Source organism: Syngnathoides biaculeatus, chromosome 18 (assembly GCF_019802595.1).
Source record: "Syngnathoides biaculeatus isolate LvHL_M chromosome 18, ASM1980259v1, whole genome shotgun sequence".
Classification (NCBI taxonomy): domain Eukaryota; kingdom Metazoa; phylum Chordata; class Actinopteri; order Syngnathiformes; family Syngnathidae; genus Syngnathoides; species Syngnathoides biaculeatus.
In genome coordinates this window covers 5,039,298-5,066,247 of record NC_084657.1, presented here as the reverse complement: position 1 = coordinate 5,066,247, position 26,950 = coordinate 5,039,298, and the positions used below count along the sequence as shown (strand labels likewise).

At 40.4% G+C, this 26,950-nt stretch overlaps 1 protein-coding gene across 1 annotated transcript in view; it reads right to left on the bottom strand.

Annotated features, from left to right (window-relative positions):
- abr (ABR activator of RhoGEF and GTPase) overlaps positions 1 to 26,116 on the bottom strand; it is a 107,600-nt gene extending 81,484 nt beyond the window's left edge. Inside the window, exon 1 of the mRNA XM_061802850.1 lies at positions 25,125 to 26,116. Within this exon, the coding sequence (XP_061658834.1) occupies positions 25,125 to 25,875 (751 nt within the window). The 5' untranslated portion in view covers positions 25,876 to 26,116. The remainder of the gene's footprint in view (positions 1 to 25,124) is intronic.
- Positions 26,117 to 26,950: the final 834 nt, after the last annotated feature.

The window sequence follows — 26,950 nt, the reverse complement described above, 5'->3', positions numbered from 1 at the left end:
AAATGTCACAAAAAGTGGATACACAAGTCAATTATACACTTTCTGCTGTCTAATAGAAGAGCCTATATATGTTCTGTGTATATGCCACTTCCCTAGAATGATGAACTTAAAGATACATTATTTGTTGTAAATAAATAATATGACCAATTAAGTGAAATTTGATAATTTCCCACAGCGCACCGCAAGCGCTCTCAGGGAACACTAATGTGCCACAGGACACTGGTTGGGACTCAATGTCCAAGTCAATACAAGCCGTAGCGACACCTCTGACTTGGAGAAGAACTGCAGCACGTTTTTTTCCAAAACTGTGCATGCGAATTGCACTCAAGTATAAAGGCTAGTTTAGCACGGGATAGCCGCAGTGAGATAAGCGCGGTCGCCGCACACGTGAGTAATAAGATGCATGGAGGCACCTTTACAGGAGATTCCCCCACTAAAAAATGAGAATTACATTGATTAATTGATTGCTTAAGGCAATTGGTACAGGAACCCCCCCGAAGTCCAAGTACATCTCTAATTGTTATTGTCAGTTAGTTCTTAATACTGGTATTTAACAGTTCACTCAAACCTCTTTTAAGATCATGCTAAATCCGGAGGGAAAGTAAGGGAATTAGTGGTCACTCCTGATGGGTGAAAACACAGCCTAAGTGGCCAAACAGTATTTCAGACAGCACAACAGGAAGAGCAATAAGGACTGGATTAAAAATTCAACACACAGCCTGTGCCTGCGCCTTGCTTTTGGTAGCAAAATGCCAGCAAGAATAAGACCTACCGCTAGCCTGGAATGGGGACAAAGGGGTCAATGGGGTTATGGAAAACTACAGTAATGCACACTAATTGAAAGTCCTACAAAAAGTGCTCCACTACCACTGTGTGGAGTGGATGTGTTCTCAGACAAACAAGAGGCACAGGAGATGGAGATGGCGCTAGAGCCTAAAGACATGCACCGACACAAATAGGAAGTGATGTATTGAGGGGGTAACAGATGAGTACCTACTGCTATATAGGGTGTCAATCCAAGAGAGTTGAGGAAGGCCGTGAGCGCTAAGGGGCTCCATCCTCCTTTTCTCTACCTTCCTTCGCGCTCCCCCGAGCCCAGTCAGCCACTCTGCTATTCTCCTCCTTCGTCCGCCCCGTTTCAAGTTGCGGCGATTCGCCGTCTCTCTCTTCCTGAATTTATCCTCGCAATAAAGATTTCATCTCGGAGCAAACAGATCAAAGAGGAATTTGGTCAAAATGTCAAGAGGCACCCTGGGGTCCAACAGGAAGACTGCAAGCGAGTGAACCAAAGGTATATGCGTGAGGTTCCGTGTGTGTATAGCCCAGAGACAGTGAGCAAAAACAACAGGCTGGAAACGGCCAAAGCCAACCGTTGCTAGGGGAAGGGAGAAGCACTCCCTCTTTCTCTATGGCTTGCTCACTCTTCCATCCACCCCTCTCTCTCCCTCCCCCCGACTTCAAGCAGAGACAGTATTCAGAAGCGACAACGCTTTATGTCTAAAGTGATTTCTCCCATTCGTACAGTACAAACAAGCATGCTTAGTTTCTCTTCCACTTTTTTCTGGTTCCTCAATTTATTTATTCATTTTGCTTTGTATTATTTTTAGATAAGATGATTCTCACTTAAATTCTGAACACAGTTGGCTTAAAAAAAACCTTTACACAAAAAAGTACAAAAGTACAGTAACCTTGGGTCACCAGTAGATTTACGTTTAAAGTATTATGGAACAAACATTAAACATTGTATAATTAAACTCAGAGTGCAGACCTCTGGTGTAACAAATTTTAAAGACAGGATAGATCTGCTTGTCCGTCAAACTGTTGAGTTTTATCTGTAGGATGGTTTTCAAACAGTCAAACTTCATTCCTGAAACTGCACATTTATCTAGATCGTCACTATAATGCAATTGGTTAGTACCCACCTCACCCCTCTACAAATTTCCATCACTGTTTCTAGCTTTTATGTAATCCTTCATCCATTAAAGTATTTTTTCCCTTTTCACAACAAAAGTAAATCCACTGCTTGATATGGTCGCACTAGTCCTGAAGGTGTAATAACGCACTATATACAAAGTGGGAGACACTGCCAAAGAACAGCTGTGGATGTTCAGTCAATTCAATTTAGTGCGTTTTCTATGATAAATTAACACTTCCTGAAAGTGGCAAATCTCTAGGATTTTAAAACTTTAGTTTAGAAATTAAATTGCTGGGTCCCAAACAATTATTTTGACAGATTCAAGTGGAGAAAATTGGTGCAAATTTTTTAACTGATTAAAATAATAAATATAGCCTCCCATACAGTAGGCTATTTGATCTACTATTCAAGTGTATTTAATAAACTAGAGTAAATGTTATACAAATGTCTTTAGGTGCTCAGTGAAATGCAAATTTTCACCAAATCAAACGATATTTGCAATACTTCAGTAACTGATTCCAAGGTTTATTTTGACACGCATCAACACCAATAGCAACAAAGCATGATTCTAAAGCCTCACTTGAAACCCCTGCCAGGTCCCACAAACAGCCGTCCTCCCTCTGTTGACCTCTTCTTAAAACTTCAATTAGGACACAAAGGCTGACAAGAGGACCCCCTCCCCGGGCAGCCCCACCTCAACTAGCAGCAGGCCCGAAGCGTCACTCTTTGTCTGCTCTTTGTGAGCCAGCTGGAGAAAACGCACAACAGTGGCGTGGTAATGCATCTCAGGCAAGGCGTTTGGAATATGTATGTATAATAATGGAGAGAAAAAACATTAGCATGTTTTATGGAGAAAAACCCATGCATACAGATTTATCCAAAGGGAAAAACCACCCAAGCAAAGAAAATAGCAGACACTTCATCAAAAATACATTTGCCCACAATAGACATCTTTTGTCTTAAAACTGTGGCAATAAACTATCTCTCACAAAATGCATAACCATACAAACTGCAACCCTCTGGTTGCAGATCAACTGTCTGGCTCTTTTAAGTACAATAAAAACATGGAATTTCGGTTCATTCCATATAAAAAGGTCAACATTCAGGACCACTTTGCCAAATTCACTGAGCATGTTTGGGTCAATTATGTGAAAACATAATACAAGTAACTTGTGGCTTAAAGTCCCACTGACATGCCTATAAACATTCTAAAAAAATGAAAATGAAAAATGAAAAATACATAACATTATTCACTTCAATATCTATAAATATGAGCATGTCATCCATGCACAAAGTTGTGGAAGTCTCACTCCACATCCAAGTGGTAGCCATATTGCCTGCAAAGTCATCAGCAGACGTCACACTGGGACAGTCATCATAGAAAACACGTAGTGGCACCTGCTATGGAAGAGGAACGAGAGAGATTTTTGGATTTTTCCAACGCCCCTTCTTACACGGAAGCTCTTTTCGAAGAAGAGAACATCTCGTAGTCGAGTGAGGTGACTGGGGCAATATTACCATATCATCTTGAGCCATATTCAGATGATATGCGGATCATTTCTCACCAACAACAGACGCCCCGACAGTATGTATGACAGTATGTAGCGTACTCAGCCGCGAGCGACGGCAACATTGCAAACTGGCCCGAGCCCGGCCGCGATGAGCCACCCCAGCCCACTGCGCCACTAGCGTTGTCGTCGCTCGCTGAAAGAAGGATTACATCGTTCCCCTAAACTATTTTTTTTTAACAGCTCTATACACACCTACTTGTCATTTGGAACCCACAAAGCTCTCATCCTTTGCACCTGTGGAATCCATTTTTCACGATGAACCGGGTCTTTTGTAAAAGTATGAAGAGCGAATCCATCCTCCCGAGCGTTCAAGCAATACAACGAGCCGGCATTTTGGCTAACACGAAGGAACAAAGAGGGTGTCTGTTAATAACGTCACGTCCTGCTTCTTCTCCAAATCAAATCCCTAAAAAAAAGAAAAAAAAAATCATGCATTTGGTGTCAGTGGAACTTTAAATAGCTCTTTCAAATCAAACAATTTACTTTTAGCTTTTTACATTTTCACCAGGCTCATATTCAAGCAATATTTTCTCATTGTTCAGCAAACATTTACCTATCCGTGTGGCAGTAAGTGAAAAACAACAACCATAAAACACACACACACCACAACATACATGTCACAAATACTTGTCTGTATGTGTGTGTCATTGTCCTGTGATTAAATCATATTAAAGAGCATCAGGGCCTCACCGTTAACTCAAAGGCAGTAACAATAAAATTACACATTTTCGAACCCTAATTCTAAAAGCATAAACTCCCTCAGAAAATTTGCTCTTATACATTGAAATATTTAAGTACCAGTGTGTATAGGTTCGAAGCATTTTGAAGTTTTATCCATACACACATACATTTATGAGGCTATACAGTGATGAAAACCAAATACTGGAGTATTTATAACAGCACTTTTTTTATTTCCAGTCCATGAAGAATTATAGAGACAATAAAAAACATGACTAACACAAAAGGCTGCTGGTTTTTAACAGAACATTTCAATAACTACAGTAATTGTTGTGAAGCCGACAGAGAGACGGATGTGTGCGAGCGTGATTGTGCGTGGGTATGTAATGCATGCATGCAAACATGCGTGTGGGAATATGTGTGTGTGTGTGTATATGTCTGCATGCATGCGTGTGGGAGTGTGTGTGTAATTAGGCCACACAACAGCTCACCAGCCAATCAAACCAGTATTCACCATCCTCCCACCTACATATTCCCCACACCCCACCACACCGACCCAAAGCACATCCACCCATCCGATGCTTTCCCAATATTTCGACTCTTTCCCCTGAGGGAAACGAGGGTGTCTGTTAATAGCACTAATTTTCCAGTCACCACCCCACATTTGCTCCTGTCTCCCCACCTGCTCCTCTCAGCTTCTTGGTGGAATACTAACTGGGAGATGACTAAAAAAACTATCCGAGAAATATGAAAATCCCTGTTCTACACAGGCTCTCCATCCCCCACTCAACTCTTCAAAGGTTTTTCCAATGTAACAGAGTTGTTCATTTATGAGAGAGGGTGAAAGACGGTGGATGTGCACACACAGGAAGAGGAGAGCTTTGAAAAACCTTAATGAGGAGTAGGAGTCAAACAGAAAAAGAAAATTTGAGGACACTGAATCGCCTATCGGACCAAGATACAAAACCACTAAGAAGTATGAGCATTTCAAATTGGTGTGAACCTTAAAAACATCTAAAAAAAATAAAAGTGAAGTAGAGCAGCAGACGTATAGTGAGGCTCAACAAATGCAGTGCAAAAAAGTGGTAGCGGTTAGTTTAATTCGGTCCATGACCACACATGTAATTAAAAATACTCCTGTCAAATCATCCTTCCCCTTTATAGTGAATGGAAAATGTATGAGATCATTTGCTTATACTGTATTGTGATGTTCACTGCCACTTGTAACTCAAATTTTTGGTGGCAACTCGACTAAAACAACCGAGAGATGGCTCGTATCTGCAAACATTTTTAAGTCGTAGTCACACTATTTGTCTTTGTCCGACACCAAGTGTGCCCAGAATGAGCAGACAGGGATGGACAGAGAAGTAGAGGATAAAAAAATGGTCCTTTATTGAAGCCACACACCAATGTACCTCCATTTAGGTTATAAATATAAACAGAAACTCTTATTAACAAATAACATAGGTTAAGAAATCAATACTAACGCCGTAACACCAGCAAGAACATGTAGTACACTGGAGGTTTTGGTCCATATGGCCAAAAGCAGGCTACAGTGAAGTATCTAAGACTTTTTTTATTTTATTTTTTATTTATTTATTTATTTTTTTTTACACACACCCGTTCTTTTGCAAGATAACAGATGGCGATATTGAAGTGTAATTACTGCCATTCTTAAATAAAGTACTAGCTCATCAGAGGGTAAACCATTATCAATATAGTATTTGTCGCACTGACACAAATGTCTTTGTGAGAAAGTGTCAACACTCCTTAGAGACAAGTGTAAATGGTCTTCCCCCTTATCCCTTTGTTTTAGTAGTGGCAGAAATGGGGGCAGGAGGGACCAGCAAAGATGATACATTATTAAAAAGCTCTGAGTGCACCAGTGATGAATATCTGCTTGGTAAATGAGACTTCCTGTATCTACGGTGTTTTTTTATTGTCTGGTACTTGTTTTTTTTTCCTTTTTTAATCAGGGGAAATGGTCCAAAAAGGCCCTTGGGACAATTTTGATCCCATATGCACAAATAAGTCATTTGTCTTCTTTCTGTGCCGTTTCTCTCCCACTTCAGGTTTTACTCTCATAAGATCACACTCATAAAGCTATTTCTTTATTTATTTATTTATTTAATGAGTGCCTGTGTGTGCAAACAGATGTTTTAATAGACAAAATCCTCTCTCGCCGTATTTGCACTGACCAGCCCCCAAGTCCCTCACCATCCAATTTTGTTAAACAACCGTGCCTGGACATCATTATGACAAAAGTGTATGCGTGTTTGTTATTTTACCATAATAAACCAGTTTCTCAATTATGATCAGAGAGCACTGTATTAATACACAACTGTTCTTATTCACATAATGGAGGAAGACCAAATTAAAAAAAAAAAAAAAAAAAAAATTGTGCTGAGGGAGTGGTTGCATGAAGTGATTTACTTGCATAATTATTTTATATCTATTAAGGGCAATGTTAAACTCATCTGAATCATGCTGTGATTTGGTGGGCATCAGAAACACACGCTGCGTTCAACACGTTGTGTTATTCATACACTACCTGAATATCCTGCTTCCACATTTCGTCTCGGGCAAAAATAATGTGTGTGACAGTTACCAAACGAGCAATAAAAGACTGGCATCAATGATTTTGTGTTGTAACGTGGATTCGTTGGGCATATGCAATCTAAGTAAACTTTTTTTTTTTTTTACAAAAAGGGAAAAAAAGCCAGCATCAGGGAACAAACTTACCCACTTTACAGAACTGTATATTGTCACCATGGTAGACTACTGCACTCTAGTGTTTAGTTTCAGCCAACACAATTTCATATACATAGAAGAGGACTGACTGTCAGTTTTAAAAAAATTAAAAATAAAAATAGTATATTAGACAAAGCAAGAAGACATCCATACTTACATTAAGATAAAAATTTAGTATACAGCCAAAGATAACACCTCTCACGATATGATTACAATTACAACAGTATTATTTCTGTAAACCCAGATTCTTTCCCCAAATAAATTTACCCATTTAAAACACGAGGGCAAGCATGTCAACAACCCACAGGAAAAGTTTAAAGTAAATTAACGCACAGTACACATTCTCACTAAAGTTGCTAGTTAGTTGATCAGCATAAGTGATTGACATATGATAGCCAGTATCAATGTGACTGATGCATGATGGAAGTTGATCCACACTAGGCTACTAAAAACAAGAAAAGGTTTCCCTCCATTTTTTTCCTTTTTTGCCACCCGCGGCGTATACACCTCTGAAAATAGCATTTGACACAGATCGTGTCAAGTTTGCCCGCAAAGGTAGAGGTGGCAAAGGCTAAACAAGAGGCATGTACACCAGGTTGGACACGAAAGAAGGACAAAAGGATCTCTTCAGGCTGGCCAGACAGAGGGATAGAGATGGGAAGGATGTGCAGCAGGTAAGGGTGATTAAGGATAGAGATGGAAATGTGTTGACTGGTGCCAGTAGTGTGCTAAATAGATGAAAAGAATACTTTGAGAAGTTGATGAATGAAGAAAATGAGAGAGAAGGAAGAGTTGAGGCAAGTGTGAAGGACCAAGAAGTGGCAATGATTACTGAGGGGGAAGTCAGAAAGGCACTACAAAGGATGAAAAATGGAAAGGCAGTTGGTCCTGATGACATACCGGTAGAGGTGTGGAAGCAATTTGGAGAGATGGCTGTGGAGTTTTTGACCAACTTATTCAACAGAATACTAGCGGGCGAAAAGATCCCTGAAGAATGGAGGAAAAGTGTTCTAGTTCCCATTTTTAAGAACAAAGGGGATGTTCAGAGCTGTGGGAACTATAGAGGAATAAAGTTGATGAGCCACACAATGAAGTTATGGGAAAGAGTAGTGGAGGCTAGACTCAGGACAGAAGTAGTATCTGCGAGCAACAGTATGCTTTCATGCCAAGAAAGAGTACCACAGATGCATTATTTGCCTTGAGGATGCTAGTGGAAAAGTACAGAGAAGGTCAGAAGGAGCTACATTGTGTCTTTGTGGATCTAGAGAAAGCCTATGACAGAGTACCAAGAGAGGAACTGTGGTACTGCATGCGGAAGTCTGGTGTGGCAGAGAAGTATGTTAAAATAGTACAGGACATGTATGATGGCAGCAGAACAATGGTGAGGTGTGCCTTAGGTGTGACAGAGGAATTTAAGGTGGAGGTGGGACTGCATCAGGGATCAGCTCTGAGCCCCTTCCTGTTTGCAGTGGTAATGGATAGGCTGACAGATGAGGTTAGACTGGAATCCCCTTGGACCATGATGTTCGCAGATGATATTTTGATATGCAGTGAAAGCAGGGAGCATGCAGAGGAACAATTGGAAAGATGGAGACATGCACTGGAAAGGAGAGGAAGGAAGATTAGCCGAAGTAAAACAAAATATATGTGCATGAATGAGAGGGGCGGAGGAAAGGAAGAATGAAGGTCCAGGGAGAAGAGATAGCGAGGGTGGACGACTTCAAATACTTGGGGTCAACAATCCAGAGCAATGGTGAGTGTGGTAAGGAAGTGAAGAAACGGGTCCAAGCAGGTTGGAACAGCTGGCGAAAGGTTTCTGGTGTGTTATGTGACAGAAGAGTCGGTGGCACTGAAGAAACAACAGGAAGCAGAACTGGAGGTAGCAGAAATGAAGATGTTGAGGTTCTCCCTCGGAGTAAGCAGGTTGGATAGGATTAGGAATGAGCTCATTAGAGGGACAGCCAAAGTTGGATGTTTTGGAGACAAGGTTAGAGAGAGCAGACTTAGATGGTTTGGACATGTTCAGAGGTGAGAGAGTGAGTATATTGGTAGAAGGATGCTGAGGATGGAGCTCCCAGGCAAAAGAGCGAGAGGAAGACCAAAGAGAAGGTTGTGGAGAGGGAAGACGAGGGCAGTTGGGGTTAGAGAGGAAGATGCAGGAGATAGGCTAATATGGCAAAAGATGATATGCTGTGGCGGGACAAGCCGAAAGGAAAAGAAGAAGAAGAAGAAGGTAATGATGTATTGACTAACTTTCTCACTCTCAGCTACATGGACACGAGTCTTCCAGAAGTTGCATCCTTTAAGGTTTTCTTTTTTTTTTTCCCCCTTCCCCCCAGTTTATGTTCCTTGAACGCGGCATATGCCTCGCACACATTCTTCAATTGCCCAATCAAATTTGTTCTGTTGAATTTAGATGATGTAACCCATGGCGTACTTCAGTTGTGCACAGACTGCAAAAAACACGAAACACTGCTAAAAATGCTTCAATGGCCATCAGATTCTTACAGCACTATACCACAAAGACGTGACGAGGCTAAAAATAAACTAGCTTTTTGATTCATACGTGACAGCGACGCAGTGTAAACGTCTTTTGCGGATTGCAAAGTTATTACATGAAAGCCGATTGGCCATTCAGCATATAACGGTAATTATCAGCCCATACGAATCAGATGAAAAGTCTCATTCACGGGTGCCCATTGCATTGGTCGCTATCGTCAAGTCGATCGCCGAGGCACTTTTGGTTTATTGCGTGACTGCATGCCAGAACAAAAAAAAAAAAGACATCAGCCTATCATCCATTTTGTCGCTTGATTCAGGTGTGGCCCAATAGCTCGATCATGCACACGATCCACTGACAGTCAGTTTGACCAATCCTGACCTTTTCTGACGTGTCACAGCTCATGTGCATATTAAGGCGTTTTAACAAGCTTAACCGTCTATCTCTTGCTTTCTGCACGGAAATCGCTTCGACCAGCCGCCTATTTTCGTTCATTCCGCGGCCTGCCCACACTTCCTGGATCGCTTCCTTAAAGGTAACTGACATGAAAAGCATGGTTATTAGTATGTTTTTAAATTTAAAAAAAAAAAAAAAAAAAAAAAAAGGCAGCCGAAATGGACTAATCTGTTTTTTCACCACAAAACATGATTTTCATGTATATGGATTTTTGTAACTCCCGCCATGAAAATCCTCTCGAGGGATTTGTTTTGGAGAAGAAGAAGGAAGTGACGTTATCAGCGGGAGCCCAGTCAGGCGGCCTCGTGTGTTTATACCCATTTTACCTGCAGGAAGGTAGCTTTGTGTTCCTTCGTGTTAGCCAAAATTCCAGCTCGTTGCATTGGTAGATATTGTTCGAACACTTGAGAGGATGGATTTACTCTTCATATGTTTCCAAAAGACCCGGTTCATCATGAAAAGTGGATTGCAAAGGTGCAAAGGACGAGAGCTTTGTGGGTTCCAAATGACAGGTAGGTGTGTATAGAGTTACCAAAAAAAAAAAATAATAGTTTGGGGCGGACCACGTAACAAAAAATCCATGTACGTATGACAGGCGTGCTAAATGTGTAGTGCGCGTCGGACGGCTTCCGCGTCGGGCTCGCCGGCGAAGGCTGCCGCATTGGCTCGCGGATGGCAGCGGCTATGAACAACGCTGCCGACAATGCCGCACTCAGCCGCGTGCGGCGACAACGCCATAAGGCAGCCGGCTCGGCTCCGTGATAAGCCACCTCGGCTTAAAAAAAAATAGTTGGGGGGGGGGGTGTAATCCCCTCAGAATGTAACAAAAGATCCGCGTACGTAAGTCAGGGGTGCTAAATGTGTCAATGTGCACGTTGGCGCCGCGTCCACCGATCACAGCTTTGGCCGGGGTGGCACATCACGGCGCTGAGCTGGGGTGGCTCATCGCATATCATCTAAATATGGCTCAAAACGAGAGGGCAACATTGCCCCGGTCACTCACTGAGATGCTCTCTTCTTCGAAAAGAGCTTCCGTGTCAGAAGGGGCGTCGGAGAAATCCGAAAATCTGTGTTGTTCCTCTGCAATAGCAGGTGTCGCTACATGTTTTCCAATGGCGAATGTCCCAGTGTGACATCTGTTGATGACACTGCAAGCAACATGGATACCACTTCGATGTCGAGTAAGACTTCCGCAACTTAGTGCAAGGATGACACGCTCTTCGCTCATATTTATTTTTTGGTATGGATATTGAAGTGAATAATGTTATATGTATTTTTCATTACAATATCTATTTTAGAATGTTCATAGGCATGTCACTTTGGCTTTACCATCACCAATAAACTGTCGTACTACATCTGTGTCTCATGGGTCCTGCTCTTTTCAACTCGTGACAAAGGGGTTCCCAACCAAATATTGAGGATTAACATCCTTTTGAAAGTACCATATTTCTATTTTGATTCAATGTGACCCTTATTTCTCTGGGGCGATCTGCAAAAACTGAGAAGTATGATTTATTCAAGGTATTTCTTTTTTTTATTCCTGATTTTGTGAGTTTTATGAGCCGGAAACCCAAATTATGAGAAAATAAACATACCGTATACATCTTAATTCTTTAAATGGAATTATGGAAATAAACATTTCCATGATATTCATTTTTGGAAAGGGTCTATGTATATAACTTATTTTAAATGTGTATGTTATATTATACATATGGAAACAATTTCTTTAAATACGTTTACAAATCAAGACCCAGTGATGTTGTAGTGTTTGATACATTCACCCGACTTCGGCTCAGGCAGTGTGGGCTTGGTTCCGACTCAGTCATGGAGTGAATGGTTTTCTGTCACGAGGCTACACTATGTGTGTCCTGTGTCTGAATGGCGACCTGTCTCAGCTGTAATCTGCCTTCCATCACCACCACCACCACCCCACCCCGACCCCAGAGTCAGCAGGGGTAGGTTCCAGTCCCCTACACCCCTAAACAGGATAAATGGTATAGAAAAACGCAATTGCAATGATAGATTGTTTAAACTGTGTTTAACCATTAAAAGGTGAAGTGGAAAGAAGGGCCCCTTGGCTCTTTCATTTTTCTGCATGAGTCTTTGGAGGAAAAAGTTCAAACACTGCACACCTATCCTTTCATTCTTCAAGGAGAAGGAAATGCAGTAGAAAAAGTAAATTATATGATTTGAAAATCTTTAAAGGCAGCTCGCTATATTCATCCTGTTACTCCGTTTCCTTATGATTAACAAACCAATTCTGGGGGCTTCACTTCTAAAAAAAAATAAAAACAGAAACAAAAACCTTTTTTTTTTTTTTTTATGTTTGTTTAGGGTTGCTCGGCGTCGTAGTGGTCATAGCTCAAGTGAGAGGTTTCCACATCAGGCCTCAGTTTCTCTATTCTGGCCCAAGATACACAATCCAGTGTGTGATCGGACATACAGCTGAAGTTCAGTTATATTAATTGCTGAAAAATATTTCAGAAAGGTTGGTATAGTGAGCAAGCGTATACAATGATAAGAAAAACAGTTGTTTTTAAGCAGAGCTGTCTTGATTTAAATATAATGTTATCATGACAAAAACAATGCTGAGTGGCTAGTGTTTCCAAATGGGATCCTACTGACACTTAATACGCACAGTGAGGGCGAGCTCTTGTAAACTGACACTCTCCGTGTTTTTTTTTTTTAATCCAAAAAATATTGTTGGGATGATGAGCACATTGTACTGCTTTCTCTACACTTGTTTTGTATTACTACACGGACCGCACACATCACCTGGCATGCAATGCACAAAAACAGTTTAATTGTGACAAAGGCTTCAAAATATACAAATTCTACTGTAGTGTAGTCATAAAAAGTCCACTCTCTCTCGACCACCAGGGGCCAGCATGTAAGCAGAATATGAGCGCAAATCTATTAGCAGAAATTTAGAAAGCGCCTGCTCAAAGGGTTTAACTGTCATTTTACCTTTGGATATTTTACGATACAATCCAAATGTTTGGGTGGTAACAAAAATCCTCTCCATCACAATAATTCACTAAGGCATCTGAAAGGGAAAGTATAATGGAAATGTGTGTGTGTGTGCGCTAAATATTGAAGTACAAAAATATCAATGAAGAAATGTTTCTAACAAAAAAAGTGCATACATTTTCCTGAAAATTGATGCAAATCATGTTCGGGGTCTCACACGTGCCCCTGGCATGAGGGTCATACCTCACTATTTGAGACGCACTGAATTGAACAGACTTAAAATAGGTTATAGGTTAAAAAAAAAAAGTTATGTAAAGTATAGACTCTGAAATTACTCAAGTAGAAAAGTAAATGACTGTTGCTGTTAACTATATGCAAAACCTTAAGTACAGCAACAAATTATCTGTGCCTTGTTACTTCGACTTTCCATTGTACTCTTTAAACAAGAACACCAGCGATTCTGAGATAGAAAATGGTGTGTTGGGAAGGATGAAGCCTGACAGTATGTTGTGGCTAGAGAATAGCAGTAGCCATGTGTAAGTATTTGACAGGTACAAGGTCTAAGCCAGTTCTCCTGTCATAGATGATGACTCATGCAGCACATGAAACATTTTCCCCATTGGTCTGGCCAAGGTTACCGTCATCACATAGTAATTCCAGAAATCCCCACACTGAATTAGAAGAATGAGAATCTAAACACTGATATCTGATCAGAACGAGTTATAAAAGGTGAAGAAAGTTTCTTCAGAGTCCTTCCATATTTGAATTAGACCCATTTCCTGTTACAACCAAACTGGATTTGAAGAAAAAAAAATGACAGACAGCCTGGAGAACATTTTTGCATGACATCTTGAAAATCTAGAAAAAGAGATGTTGTAAAAGCATGTCCAAGATATGTACCTCACCTACAAATGGATCAATATGACTTTTAAGACTCTCAAAGATGCCATGGGTGAAAGTAACTGAAACTGTGAAAAAAGTGACGGTGAATGCATTGCAAGCATACAGACCACATTGAACCCGATCTGGAACCAGGTCTCTGTATTTGTAGTACATGTTGTTCTTCCAAACACCCACAGACAATGAGGGAGGTTGTGGTAATATCTGTCTCTAAAATGATTATCTACCAAGACGAGTGTAATGTAGTGTGATTATAGGCAGTGTATTCAGTTCATTTTCTCATCGCAACACCATAGCTACATTGTCCAGCAGTAGTTACAATATTTGCAATTAGTTGTGATTCTGTGGTGACTGTCACACTTTTATTTGTTGCTTCTGCATTCTGTAACAGTACCTCAGAAATACAAATAAAAACAAGAACAAGCACCACATGTCTCTTATTTATGAGTGAAGCCAGGTTGAACCCAACATTAAAAAAAAAAAAAAAAAAAAAAAAAAAGACACTTGGCGACTTATGTCCACATATTGAGTTCTGCACATCTACAGATGTGCTGCAATGGAAAACTTCCACCCAGTATTGGGTTTTGAGGCTTGATAGGCACTGTAATTGTACTCTGTTTTATTAAAAAATAAAACTGTGATTTTCAAGGAAGAAACTGTATCCCACAAAGAGAGGTAGTAGGTTGTTGAAGTTGGAAGTTCTCACTTTTCAATGTAAATATTTAAGATAAATATGTAGGTCCTCCAGTGAGAAGCTCCTTAACTTCCATGACCAACTGATGACTCACTTTGGCATGACCCACGATCATTGCACACTAAATACACCTGTAAAACTATTATATTTGTAAAAAAATGTATTTGGTTACTTTTTTATTTCCACAAAGGACAAAAAAATGTGTGGCAAAAGTGAAATAGTGGAGTGCAATATCATAAAACTGGAAAGAAGCAGTTTTATGATATTTCAGCATCACTGTGCATTGTAGACTATAAAACCACATCCAAATCCCTTCCGTTCCATGTTTTAGAAATTATACAGCCTTTATGATTGGTGAAAGATCTTAAATGACTGAAGAATAACAGCAATAATTTATTATATTTTGAGAGAAAAAAATGACACAAAAGTAACTGTTATTGTATTAACGTGACATCTCAGATGAAAGCTCATATTTGTTTGGCACGGTTTTTTCGCCCGATGCCCTTCCTGACACAACCCTTCTTGGGGAGTAGAGGCCCCAGTGAGATACAAACTCACGACCCCTGGTTTACCAAACCAATATTTTAACCACTGAGCTATGGAGCCTCCTAAATGTAACTAAATGTAATGTAAAATAAATGCAACGATACCCCTCATCATATTGTTAAATAAATTTGTTACTCATTTCCCTGGTACGAATTGGGACTGCCGATGTCAGCCATGAATCCTAAGAAACACGCGTACCTCCTTCAATCAATCATCAAACTATTTAAGTAAATAAAGAACAATATCTCCAAGCCCGGCGGATCAGTTGGTAAAGTGTTGGCCTCACAGTTCTGAGGTCCTGGGTTCAATCCCGGACCTGCCTATGTGGAGTTAGCAGGTTCTCCCCCTGCCTGCGTGGGTTTTCTCCGGGCACTCCATTTTCCTCCCACATCCCAAAAACATGCAACATTAATTGGACACCCTAAATTGGCCCTTCGTGTGATTGTGAGAGCCAGCCAATCCAGTTACGCTTTCTTAGTATCTGACGTCACATGACTAAGAAAGTGTAACTGCAATTGGCTGGGTGTTCGGCTCTGACCTGAAGTAACCCTGCCTGGTGGCACAGGCTGTGAATTTCAGACAGCGAACTGTAGTCAAATCCTGTTTTCTGTGGCATTTCAAATTGAAATCCTGGTGGCACTAATTTATTTCCATAAAAAGCTTTGTGAATCAAATTTTCACTTCACATTTTGAATGAAATGAACGGCATTAAAGCAAGCAAAATGTCAGTCTTAATCCTTGCACCTTAGAAACCTGCTGTTGTGATCATGTGGGGTCTGCATGCCATCCAGGTGCAACTGGATGGAAGTGCTGGAGTGGCACATACAATGGACTGCTTGTATCTTCTTCTTTGCCTTTTGGCTTGTCCCATTAGGGGTCGCAACAACGTGTCATCGCAGATGATTGCACATTTGATTGGCACAGTTTTGTAAGAGTGCTACAATCTGAGATTTTAGATCCATTTTCTGACCTCATCTATCAGATTAAATTTCACAAACCATTTTCAGTTTCGAGGGCATTCAAATGTCTATCTTTTACTTAATTTGGAAAATATCAAAACAATAAATCTACAATAGGATGAAGTCACATCCTCAGTGGTATCTCATGGAAAACATGAAGTGACAGAAAAGGGTTTGGTGGTCAGACAAGCAAGTCATTTAGGTTGAATCAGTCAATTGACGAGAAAACAGGAAAATACTCTCGCCCCCTTCTTTCATTTTAACTGGAAGATTAGCAGATCAGGAGCAGCTTCTTCCAAATCATGTTACTCATAATGTTTCTCTTTGAAAGCAATTCATCTGAGGCTTAGACTTTCTGGTTTCAAAAGCACTTTTTGTGTGTTTTACAAAATTTTAGGGCACCTGCTTCAGCAAAGTTGTACCTGATCCACTCAACTTATTAGTAGGGCTTAATATCAATTATTTTGTGTTTGCCCCATTCGATGCATCGACCTTGCAACTCTACTGTGTTGTTGACAGCTGGAGGTTGATTAATCGCCAATCACATGTTTTGGACATGGATTATGCACTCCTATCACCAGCTGGTGACTTACAACAGCAAACTAGCTAAGGTGCACGGTGGAAATATTTTATTAAAAACAAGACCAGCAGCCCAGTCACTTGAAAAAAATTCAAGACTATTCTCAAATACAAAAAAAGCACAAGTGCTTTGCACACCCATCATAAAAAGGCACTCACTAGCTAGCTGATGAGCAGTCTTAAATATTTACATCAGCTGTCTGCAAATGTATCCTCTTTTAAGAGCAGAAACACAATATACTGTAAAACTGGAACACAATAAAATGGAGAACAGCTATGATTGATCTGTAATCTCTGAATTGTACAAGTTAATAGTTAATGTCAAAGAAAACATCCAACTAGTGTTTCTCTCCACAGTCTGACTGGGTCCAGCAAAGACATAAACAACGCTTTCTCCTTGCACTATCCCCAATCCCCCAAATTACCCAAGCAATCAGAGTCACAAATACATTCAGGGTCTCAAAGACAATCCATGTAACAACTGATATTAACAAAATGGCTACGAATGGAGAGGAGCTAATTTACAAAACCAGAGTAGGTGGTGTCAAACGTATTGATTGGACTGATATATTTAACCTTTCCAACCTATCGCTAGTTTAAAAAAAAAAAAAAGCGACTGGAGCGTCTAATTCCCCTCTCTGAAACAGATGATGATCAGCATTTTCACACAACTGACGATCTGTAAATATTTTAAAAGGAGTATTAGAGCTGGACAAGAAACATGGATCAGCAGAGCCATGTAGTTTGACTGCTCATGGGATAAAGCATATCTCAGAAGGGGAAAGGCCAACCCCCCGTGCAAAGGAAAGGTGGGGAAAAAAATTGGTTTTCGTGAGAGAAGGGGGTGGGGGTGATTGAATTTTAAGGCTAAATAACCCATCCCTACTTAACATACTTCTACTTTCATCAGTAAAGGATTGGGACTGCTGATGTCAGCCAGCTCCAGGGGGACAGTGTGTCATCAAGCAGAATGTCAGTATAGACTGGTCACTGGCAAGCCACTGCAGTGCCATTACCGTGCCAATCTAGGCTGTTTGCGATGGCTTTAACAACAACAGTATATCATTAATAAACACGGGCAGATTGTGACTTGTGAGCATGCACCTGTTCTAGCATTAAATCATGTTTTAACACAGATCACGTCACACATTGAACTGTGCACAAGACAGCATGCTTTTTCACATCCAAAGTAGCAATTGTGTCACACCACAAATGCAGAACGCCACTTCTTGCACACAAACATTCTGCTCTGCATCAATTTTCTATGCAAGCAGTGACGCAGCAAAAGCCCACATTTCTGCGTCACAGATCCTGTCTGCCTTCCTGCTCAGCCCCAACAGAGAAATTACCGGTAATATTCATAAGATCCATCACACAGACATCTCAAAGACACCACAGAATTAAAAAGGACTCATTCATGGCTTTACTGCACAAAAACATCCATTTATTATCTGAGCCACTTATCCTCACAAGGTTTGCGGGAGTGCTGGAGCCTATCCCAGCTATCTTTGGGCAGAAGGTGGGGTACACAATTAACTAGTTGCCAACCAACCACAGGGCTAATGGAGACAACCATTTGAACTCACAATGACACCTAAAGGTAATTTACTGTGTGCACAAAAACATTCTAGACAGGAAGAAAGACATACGGAATAGATTAGTTCCATTCTTTAGTAACCCATTGAGGGTCTTTGCATACCTTTTGGTAACATAGTAAACAGGTTCTATCTAAGCTACTCTGTGATACTGTCGTCCTACTCACCCTCGGTTATGTTTAGAATGTGTGGGATGCTTTTGTAAGGACAGTGGAACAACCAAGTTGAAATCATATTGTTCTAGTCCAATTCAGATTTTCAACAATCTTTTCCTCCCAACAGCAAATAAAATGTTTCACAATTAAACTGCTATAATTTAACAGTCAATGACATTGCAGTATTCTTAACTCTCATTATCAAATCCTAAGATGTCAAACCAGGAAAAACAAATGATAAAGGTTGGCACTACCCACACTAGAGCTGGCTTTTAAATCAAGTCTCAGGTTTCCATTTTTTTTTTTTTTTATGTGATTTTCCAATGCGCATTCAAAATGTTCAACAATTTAAATGACTGAACACTGCACATAATGTGCATTCAACATTCTAGGCTGCAATTTGCACGACACATTGTTGCTCTCCCTGTTCCCCAGTTGCACTTCCAGTCCAAGACGAGCCTGAACAAGTTTTGCTTATGTGAGGAAAGAGAGAGTCGACCCGGGGGAAAAAGAAATGTCTGACATGCAGTATTCACTCTAGCTCTCCCAACAAAAAAAAATGTGCCATCTGTACCCTTCAAAATATATTTACAGAAAATTACAAGTCCTATACAGTTAGCTAGTTTGAAAACTCAGCAGGCAGGGCCCACCAAGACTAACATTAACATCCCAATGTGGACAAAAGGACAAAACTGAATAAAAGTCATGTTTTACGAGATCTAGTCTGGTTTCAATCTGGGGTCACCGACCTTTTTGAGGCTGAAGGCTACTTCGTGAGCACCGATCGTATGAAGGGTTACCTGACCTGTTTGGGCAAACTTCTGAACTTTCGGAACTCCTTATACTTTACAAATATAACCAATTTATATTACCTTTTTAAAAAAATAAATAAATCATGTAAGCAAGTCAGATTCAAAATTAAAAACAATTTGTGACCTGTGCTATTTTTAGAACATGCCTCATTGGCACCTTAAGTGGTCCTCGTGGTCAACCATCCGCTCGTGGGCACTGCATTGGTGACCCCTGGTTTAGATCATCTGTTTTCATTTGTGTGCCTTACAAATTTAAGGTAAGAGTGAAAATGTGTATTTCTTGGTTTGCGTTTTATCTTGGCATTTTGCATCATTGGATTGTCCATGTGTTCAAGGTTCTTCCATTTTAGCAATCCTGTTGGTAACGTGCTTAAACCAGAGGAAATTATTCTGAAGTGGGTGTCTGTTACACAACTGCTACACGGTGACTGTGGATGGTGACTCTATATTTGAAACAAAACTATGCTGTTAATAAGGAACACTAAACACAGGGGATAAACATACTGTAGTTTAACGTATGCATGACTGATGGATAATTATGTACAAATACATTGGTCATGTGAACATGAACCCTGGCATGAACTCTCAGCTATTGCTGGGTGACCATGAGTCAGACATCTACTGTTGCTACGACAGCCAAATGGACACAGACCATAAAATACATCTGACTGTTCCTCTAACTTCCCACACCTCCCATTGGCTTTAGCAAGACAAGGAACAAGACTTTCTAAACATTCGTCCAGCTACTATACCACAGGATGAAACAATGTCCAATTTATAGTAAGTGCCTACTAGTAATTAGAAAAAACAAAACAAAACAGTAATTAGTTATTACTGGCATAAAGGTTCATCATCTGTAACTTCACTGGACCGCTACAATAATGGGACACCAACAATGCTATCAGAATGACAGTAAAAGGAAACTTCAATGATCATAAATCGTAACATTAAAAAGGTGTACTGTTGATTAAGTCTGAACAATACATCAGCTATTGCATTTGTTACATATTTAATCATCATGCTTATCATGTCAGTGTTTTAAAAAAAAAAAAAAAAAAACTCAAAATAGACATCCGTGAGGAAAATGTTTTTCCACAGTATTGTCTAAAATGAATCATAAACAATTTGCTTGCTTAATCATTTGTTTGTTTTTGCAAATCAAGTAAATACAGTTAAATTGTGCTTGTTCTCACATTGGAGCATTAAATATTATACATATTTAAGGTGGAGGTGGGACTGCATCAGGAATCCGTGCTGAGCCCCTTCCTGTTTGCAGTAGTAATGGATAGGCTGACAGATGAAGTTAGACTGGAATCCCCTTGGACTATGATGGAGCAGGCGGAGGAACAATTAGAAAGATGGGGGCACGCACTGGAAAGGAGAGGAATGAAGATTAGCCAAAGTAAAACAAAATATATGTGCATGAATGAGAGGGGCGGAGGAAAGGAAGAATGAAGGTCCAGGGAGAAGAGATAGCAAAGGTGGACGACTTCAAATACTTGGGGTCAACAACACAGAGAAATGGAGAGTGTGGTAAAGAAGTGAAGAAACGGGTCCAAGCGGGGTGGAACAGTTGGGGGAATGTGTCTGGTGGTCTATGTGACAGAAGAGTCTCTGCTAAGATGAAGAGCAAAATTTATAAAACAGTGGTGAGGCCGGCCATGATGTACGGATTTGAGACAGTGGCACTGAAGAAACAACAGGAAGCAGAACTGGAGGTAGTAGAAATGAAGATGCTGAGGTTCTCGCTTGGAGTGAACAGGTTGGATAGGATTAGAAATGACCTCATTAGTTGGATGTTTTGGAGACAAGGTTAGAGAGAGCAGACTTAGATGGTTTTGGACATCTTCAGATACGAGAGAGTGAGTACATTGGTAGAAAGGTGCTGAGGATGGAGCTGCCAGTCAAAAGAGCGAGAGAGAGGAAGACCAAAGAAAAGGTTGATGGAAATTGTGAGGGAGGACATGAGGACAGCGGGTGTTAGAGAGGAAGATGTACGCGATAGGCTTAGATGGAAAAAGATGACACGCTGTTGCGACCCCTAACGGGACAAGCCAAAAGGAAAAGAAGAAGAATCCGATACAGATATTGCAGCCTTGAGTTTTGCGCTATGCCGATATCGGTCCAATTCAATTTCAGCAATAATAGGACTTGATCTATTATTTTGTAGTATGGATTGTTAGAAAACATTTGATGAAGTGATTACTCAAACAGAGAACAATAATCTACAACTGTAGTTATCAGAAAATCTGACCCATTTATTAACTAATTAAATGTAACTGCAGTGTAGGTTTTTAACAGTGAGGGGCCGTGTGGTGCACGCAACAAGATACATGCAGTCAAAAAAAGTCACCATTGAACTTTATTATGTTACATATACATTATATGTAATGTACATTGCATATACATATTATTTTACATATTATTCTACATTGAACTTGCTTTCCACAGTTTCAAGAATGTGCCAGTCAGTTGTTATATTGTCCATCTTGTCTCTGTATATCGAGCATTCATGCAGTAATATTCATTATTTTGAGAGATAAGAGAACTCTGAGCCCGTTACTTTTGTGAACAAAAACGAAGAAACTAGGTCTGAGACTGATTTGAAAATTCAATAAGTGGAATTCTTTTGTTATGTCTTAGTTCTACAGTGAACTTCCATTGGAGTGTTAATAAATAACCAAGCAAACAACAGCTCCATTAACTCCTTGCTAATATGTTAGCATCTTAGCAACCTGTTGTTGTGGTCACATGGGCTCTGCATCCTGTCTTGGATAAAAGTGCTGGAGCGTGGAACCGACTGCTTTTATAAGGATGGTAACAGCTGAGCTTTTGGCTCCATTCCAATCTGATCCTTACTTTTTTTTTTTTTTTTTGCTGACATTACACCAATTTCGAAATCCCAAAGCTCGATCGGGGCACCTCTTACTATGTATAAACACCGACAACTGCAAGTACAGTATACTCCCCAAAACAGATGTCTGTTGTGGTAACAAGACTAACCTGTGAGAGGCAGCATTGTGTCTGGGGATGTCAAGACTACTGGAAAACACAATGGAGTAGTAGCAGACAAGAAGAATCTTCAAGCTGCTTTCTAATTGGTTATCTTTAGGTTTCATGCCACAGAGACGTTTGTGTTGATTACGCACAAGGATTTGAACTTGTAAATTATGACCAGGTCTAACATTTACAATTGTCAGGCAAACAATTTTCAGAACAAAATCAGACAGGAAGAAAATAAAGACAAATCACGCTTAAAACATCACACACACACCATAGGATAATTTATCAAGATAATCATTTGAAAACATCCGACAATTGTACCGTTTCCATCTCTGATATAGAGCATGGCCGGGTGGGGGGAATCTCTGTGTACCACCCGATCAAGCGAAATGATCTTTGTCAGTAACCAACTGCTCCTGATCCATATGCATCCATCCATCCATCCCTTTTTTGAGCTGCTTATCCTCACAAGCATCACGGGAGTGCTGAAGCCTATTCCAGCAAAATAGTAATCCAATGGAACTATGTACCTTGATGAAGGTTATAAAAACTGTTACCATCCCCTGCCCGTCTGTTTAATATACCTTGTTTAATAGCATTTGGACCACATTAAACTTAAAAATATCAGAAGAAACGATTGGATATTACACTATGAATTCATTTGTGATCCTAAAATATTAAAATGGAACCCATGTGTCACAAGAGACATTGTCTGCTCCTAAACGTCTTCCTTAATTCTATTCTCATCCCATTTCTAGTCAGCAGCACTTGACACATGATATGCAGGCAATCTCTTAAGGAAGTAAAATTGAGGCTGAACCAACTTCTGTGTCCAAAACTGAGTTTCTTCATCATATGACACTACTGTTATATGAATCAGCATTTCCCTAAATTACTGTTACATCAGGAAAACATGCTAAACTATCGGAGTCAAAGCCCAAGATAAGCCAATGGTTTTAACTAAAATGCTAAAGCAAAGGCTGTTTTTAATTTAAATTTGCTGTGATACATTAACAACTGTTGAGTTTTCATAACTAATTTGTGTGTAGATGAAAATTTTTTATTTGTTTTGAGTTAAATATATATATATATATATATATCCAAACAGCAGAAAATGTATTTCCTATGATCAATAATATAAACTTTAAGAAAAACCCAAACTTTATTTAAAAAAAAAAAAAACAGTTTGGATTATTTACCGTTAACTTTCAATGAAATAAACCAGAAAGTGTGAGGACGACAATGGGTTTGTTGCAGTTTCATGGGCAGTAAAAATACTAATTATTACTTTCTGCTATTTTCCTCACTACAGACAAAATGTATACAAAAAAATAATAAAATAAACTACAAAATAACTTGAAACGAGTTTTTGGAGAAATGCAGATGAACAAATCTGCTTACTGGCTATTCTTGAGGTGCCCTTGAGCAAGGCACCATTCCCCACCTCAAGTGATCCAGCACTCTTTGCACATTTCTTTCCTAATCTCTTCGTGCATGCTTGCATATACGTCATCTGGTTTTATGTATGGTGTGCAACACAAAGTATGCATTGGAGTATGACTTTAATTTCCCCTTGAATGCCACCAATGAGTATAATAGAAATGTTGCATTAAGAAAGAAAAGGTGCACCCTCCATTGCACAGCTAGCCATTACCAATTGATCAAACATTGAGTTTCACACATTAAAATAGCAATCTGGGCTCATCTGCCTCATGGACCTTCAAAATTCGGCTAGCTACCAGCTAATGGACAATGCTAGCTACTCCACCACAAACATGTCGCCTTACAAGTGAGCAGTGCTTTTGAGTTTGGTTTTGTATTTAGGCTATCTTATCATTTTTAGTTCACACACACACACACACACACACACACACACACAAATATGGTGCTTATGAAAACTATATATTTGGGAATTCAGAATTATTGTTCCTGAGCATATAACTCCAATCGTAAAATATTTTCACTGGCTTCCAGTCAGCTTTAGAATATAGATTTTAATGTTCTGCTGGTGCAGGCATGAGGAGTTCGGCAAGTATGGTAACCGATCTTTTGGTTCCGTTGATTTTTGTCCTGGGAAAGCGTGGGAAACGATTTTTCGGTTCCCATTGATAATGCTCATGGGAACCGGTTTTTACATGTACTTCAGAATAAGAAACTGGTGCTGTTTGTAAACCACACTGACAAAGCTGGCCGTTTTAATCTTTAAAAATAAAGGGGTTCATGTTGGTTCGTTTTATACAGATTGTTGTATTTCGTTGAGAACTTGTTTTACATTCCACACATGGGCGAATTTTATTAAAAGTAAGCCTGAGATCTGGGAAACGGACTTTCGGTTCCGTGTTTTCTCCGGCTGGGTAACGACATGGTAACATCGTTTCTGTGAAATGCTCATGCCTGTGGTGCTCTGTAAATTACTAAATGGTTTAGGTCCTGAATACTTGAAAGAAATTTGTATTGAATACAAACCCTGTGGCGTTCTGAGATCGACTGGCTCAGGTCAAATAATGGAGCAGAGTTCGAAGCAAACATGGTGAAGCAGCATTTAGTTAGTGATTATGCTCCACAAAAAGGAATAAGTTGCCAACATTGGTGTGAATGTTTTCAAATCCAGGTTAGAAACTCCCCCCCCCCCAATACTTGCACTGTATGCTGTTTTAAATTGTACTTTTTATTTTCAAATATTGTTTTTGTATATGAATGCTTTTAATCATGTAAAGCACATTGAGTTACCTTGAGTATGAAATGTGCTATACAAAATTGCATTGCTTAAATATTGATTCTGAACTGTTGCGTGTTGTTAAATTCCATTTCTTGTTGGCCCTTTATGGTTTCTATACTTGTGAGGTCAGGGTGCTGGTATTAAGAGGTGGAAGAAGGCCCATGCAGGCACCAAATACAGACCAGTGAGAACTGAGACACGCCAGTGTGCATGGGTTTGGAGTGAAATGGACCACTAGATCCAGATAAACCCCAGGCCATCATCCAAGCTCAAACGAAGCAAATCATGTTGCAAAACTGTACAGTGTTATCAGAAGAGTACCTGCAGACGAGGAGTCTTCATGCTCGGAGCTGAGGTAGCCATCACTCCTCCTGTCAGGGGTGCTGCAGCCCGAACCGCGTCCAATATGGAGGAAGGGCGGCGACATCCGACCGTCGTCCCCGGAGTCGAAGTCTTTACTGAGGCGGAACGGCCGCCGGGTGTCCGGGTGATGGATGCTGGGTGTCTTCGGAGTACAGCCGCTGGCCGCCTTTGGTACCAACAGGTTATTCCTGACGAAATTCTCATTCAGTTCCAAATCCTCATACTCCCGGTCGCTGTTGACATCATTGTTGCTCGTCTGAGTTGTGTTCAGTCTCGGATTGCTGGGCTTCCGAGGTGGAACGGGGATGGGAACGGGCTTGCCTGTCTTGCCGCTGAACCTGTTCCGCTCCCGGCTGAAGGAAGTCGCCGCGTCAGACACATGGGCCCTTTTCCCCTCGCACTCGTCGCCATGTCGCTGCGATATCCTCAAGTTTCCACTCTTGGGAGTTGCGACTGTGTCGGCTTGACAGTTGACGTCTTTCCCCAGAACATTTTCCGCCTCGTCCTTCCGCTGTCGTGCCATGGTGGTCTGCAGGTAGATAACCTTGAATTTCTCCTCGGACAGTGCCTTTTGCAGCCGCTTCAGGTTGACTTTGGAAGCTTCCAGTTGCGACTCGATGTCCTCTATCGAATTCAAGTTCATTTGTGGGACTTCACCGTCGGGGAATTCGTTCCGCCAGTGTTTGGCAAATTCCTCCTGCTCCCACATCGTTGCTGTCGTTCACGGCCAAAAGCAGGCTCGCGGTGGTCACAATAATGTTGCCGTTAACTCGTCTTTCGTTCTCGTGCTCACCTGGCGTCCGTGGCGTAAACGACCGTTGTTTGTTTTGTTTTGTTTTTTTAAATTACAAATAAGAGTCCGTCGCTCTCAAACTGACCACTTTACGACCATTTTTAAACCTCCGGCAGACGAAGGCGTGCACCTTGTGTGCGGAGATAGTTGGGACTCACAGCTGAAAAGTTTCAACACTTCCTGTATCGGCTGTGTTCCCTTCAGGAGCTAATTGTTCAAATGTGTGGGTTTGATTTTGTTTGTTATTTTTTTTGTGTGTGTGTTTCGCGTGACTACGAGCAACTGCATTTGGACTTCACATTCAACGCTTGTTTAAAACCATCAAATAGAGCTTGCTTGCTTGCTGATGCATGACCACCAGAATTCGCTCTTAAAATAACATCTCGAATTGTAAAAAGGTAAGGACGAAGCAACGTTACCGGAACTGTCATTATTTACAATTAAAAAAAAAAACATGCATCTAATATGACCTCCTAAATAATTAATCAATCGAGCGATCGATTGATCAAGCAATTAATCAATCACGTGGTCGTTGATAGCTCATTGATCTTGTCTGGAACGCTATTACGGTGCGATTTCCAAAAGTCCCAGCTACCTTGAATGCAATTTTCGTTTTCTTCTCGGACTCATCAGCTTTGGTTCAAACGTCAAGTGACAGAAATCACGTGAATGCAGTGTACTAATACGAATGCATATATCCAGTTATTAAATCACTGAAATAATAAAACAAAATGTCGGTAACCTTGCTAAATGAATTCACTGTTCTGATGTAATTTTAAAAGCAGGGTAAACGTGGTCAAGCGGGGGAATTTTAATGCAAAAGTTGGCTATCATCTAACAAGATGACAGTGGTTCGTCTCTTTGAGTTGGAGGCAAAACTCAAATCTCTTAAAAGCATTTCTCTCTTTTGCCAGGGGGAAACATCAAGTGTCTCAATTAAGGCCCGATCACTACCAACCCTTTTAGATTTTAGAACATGAACTCATGCTGT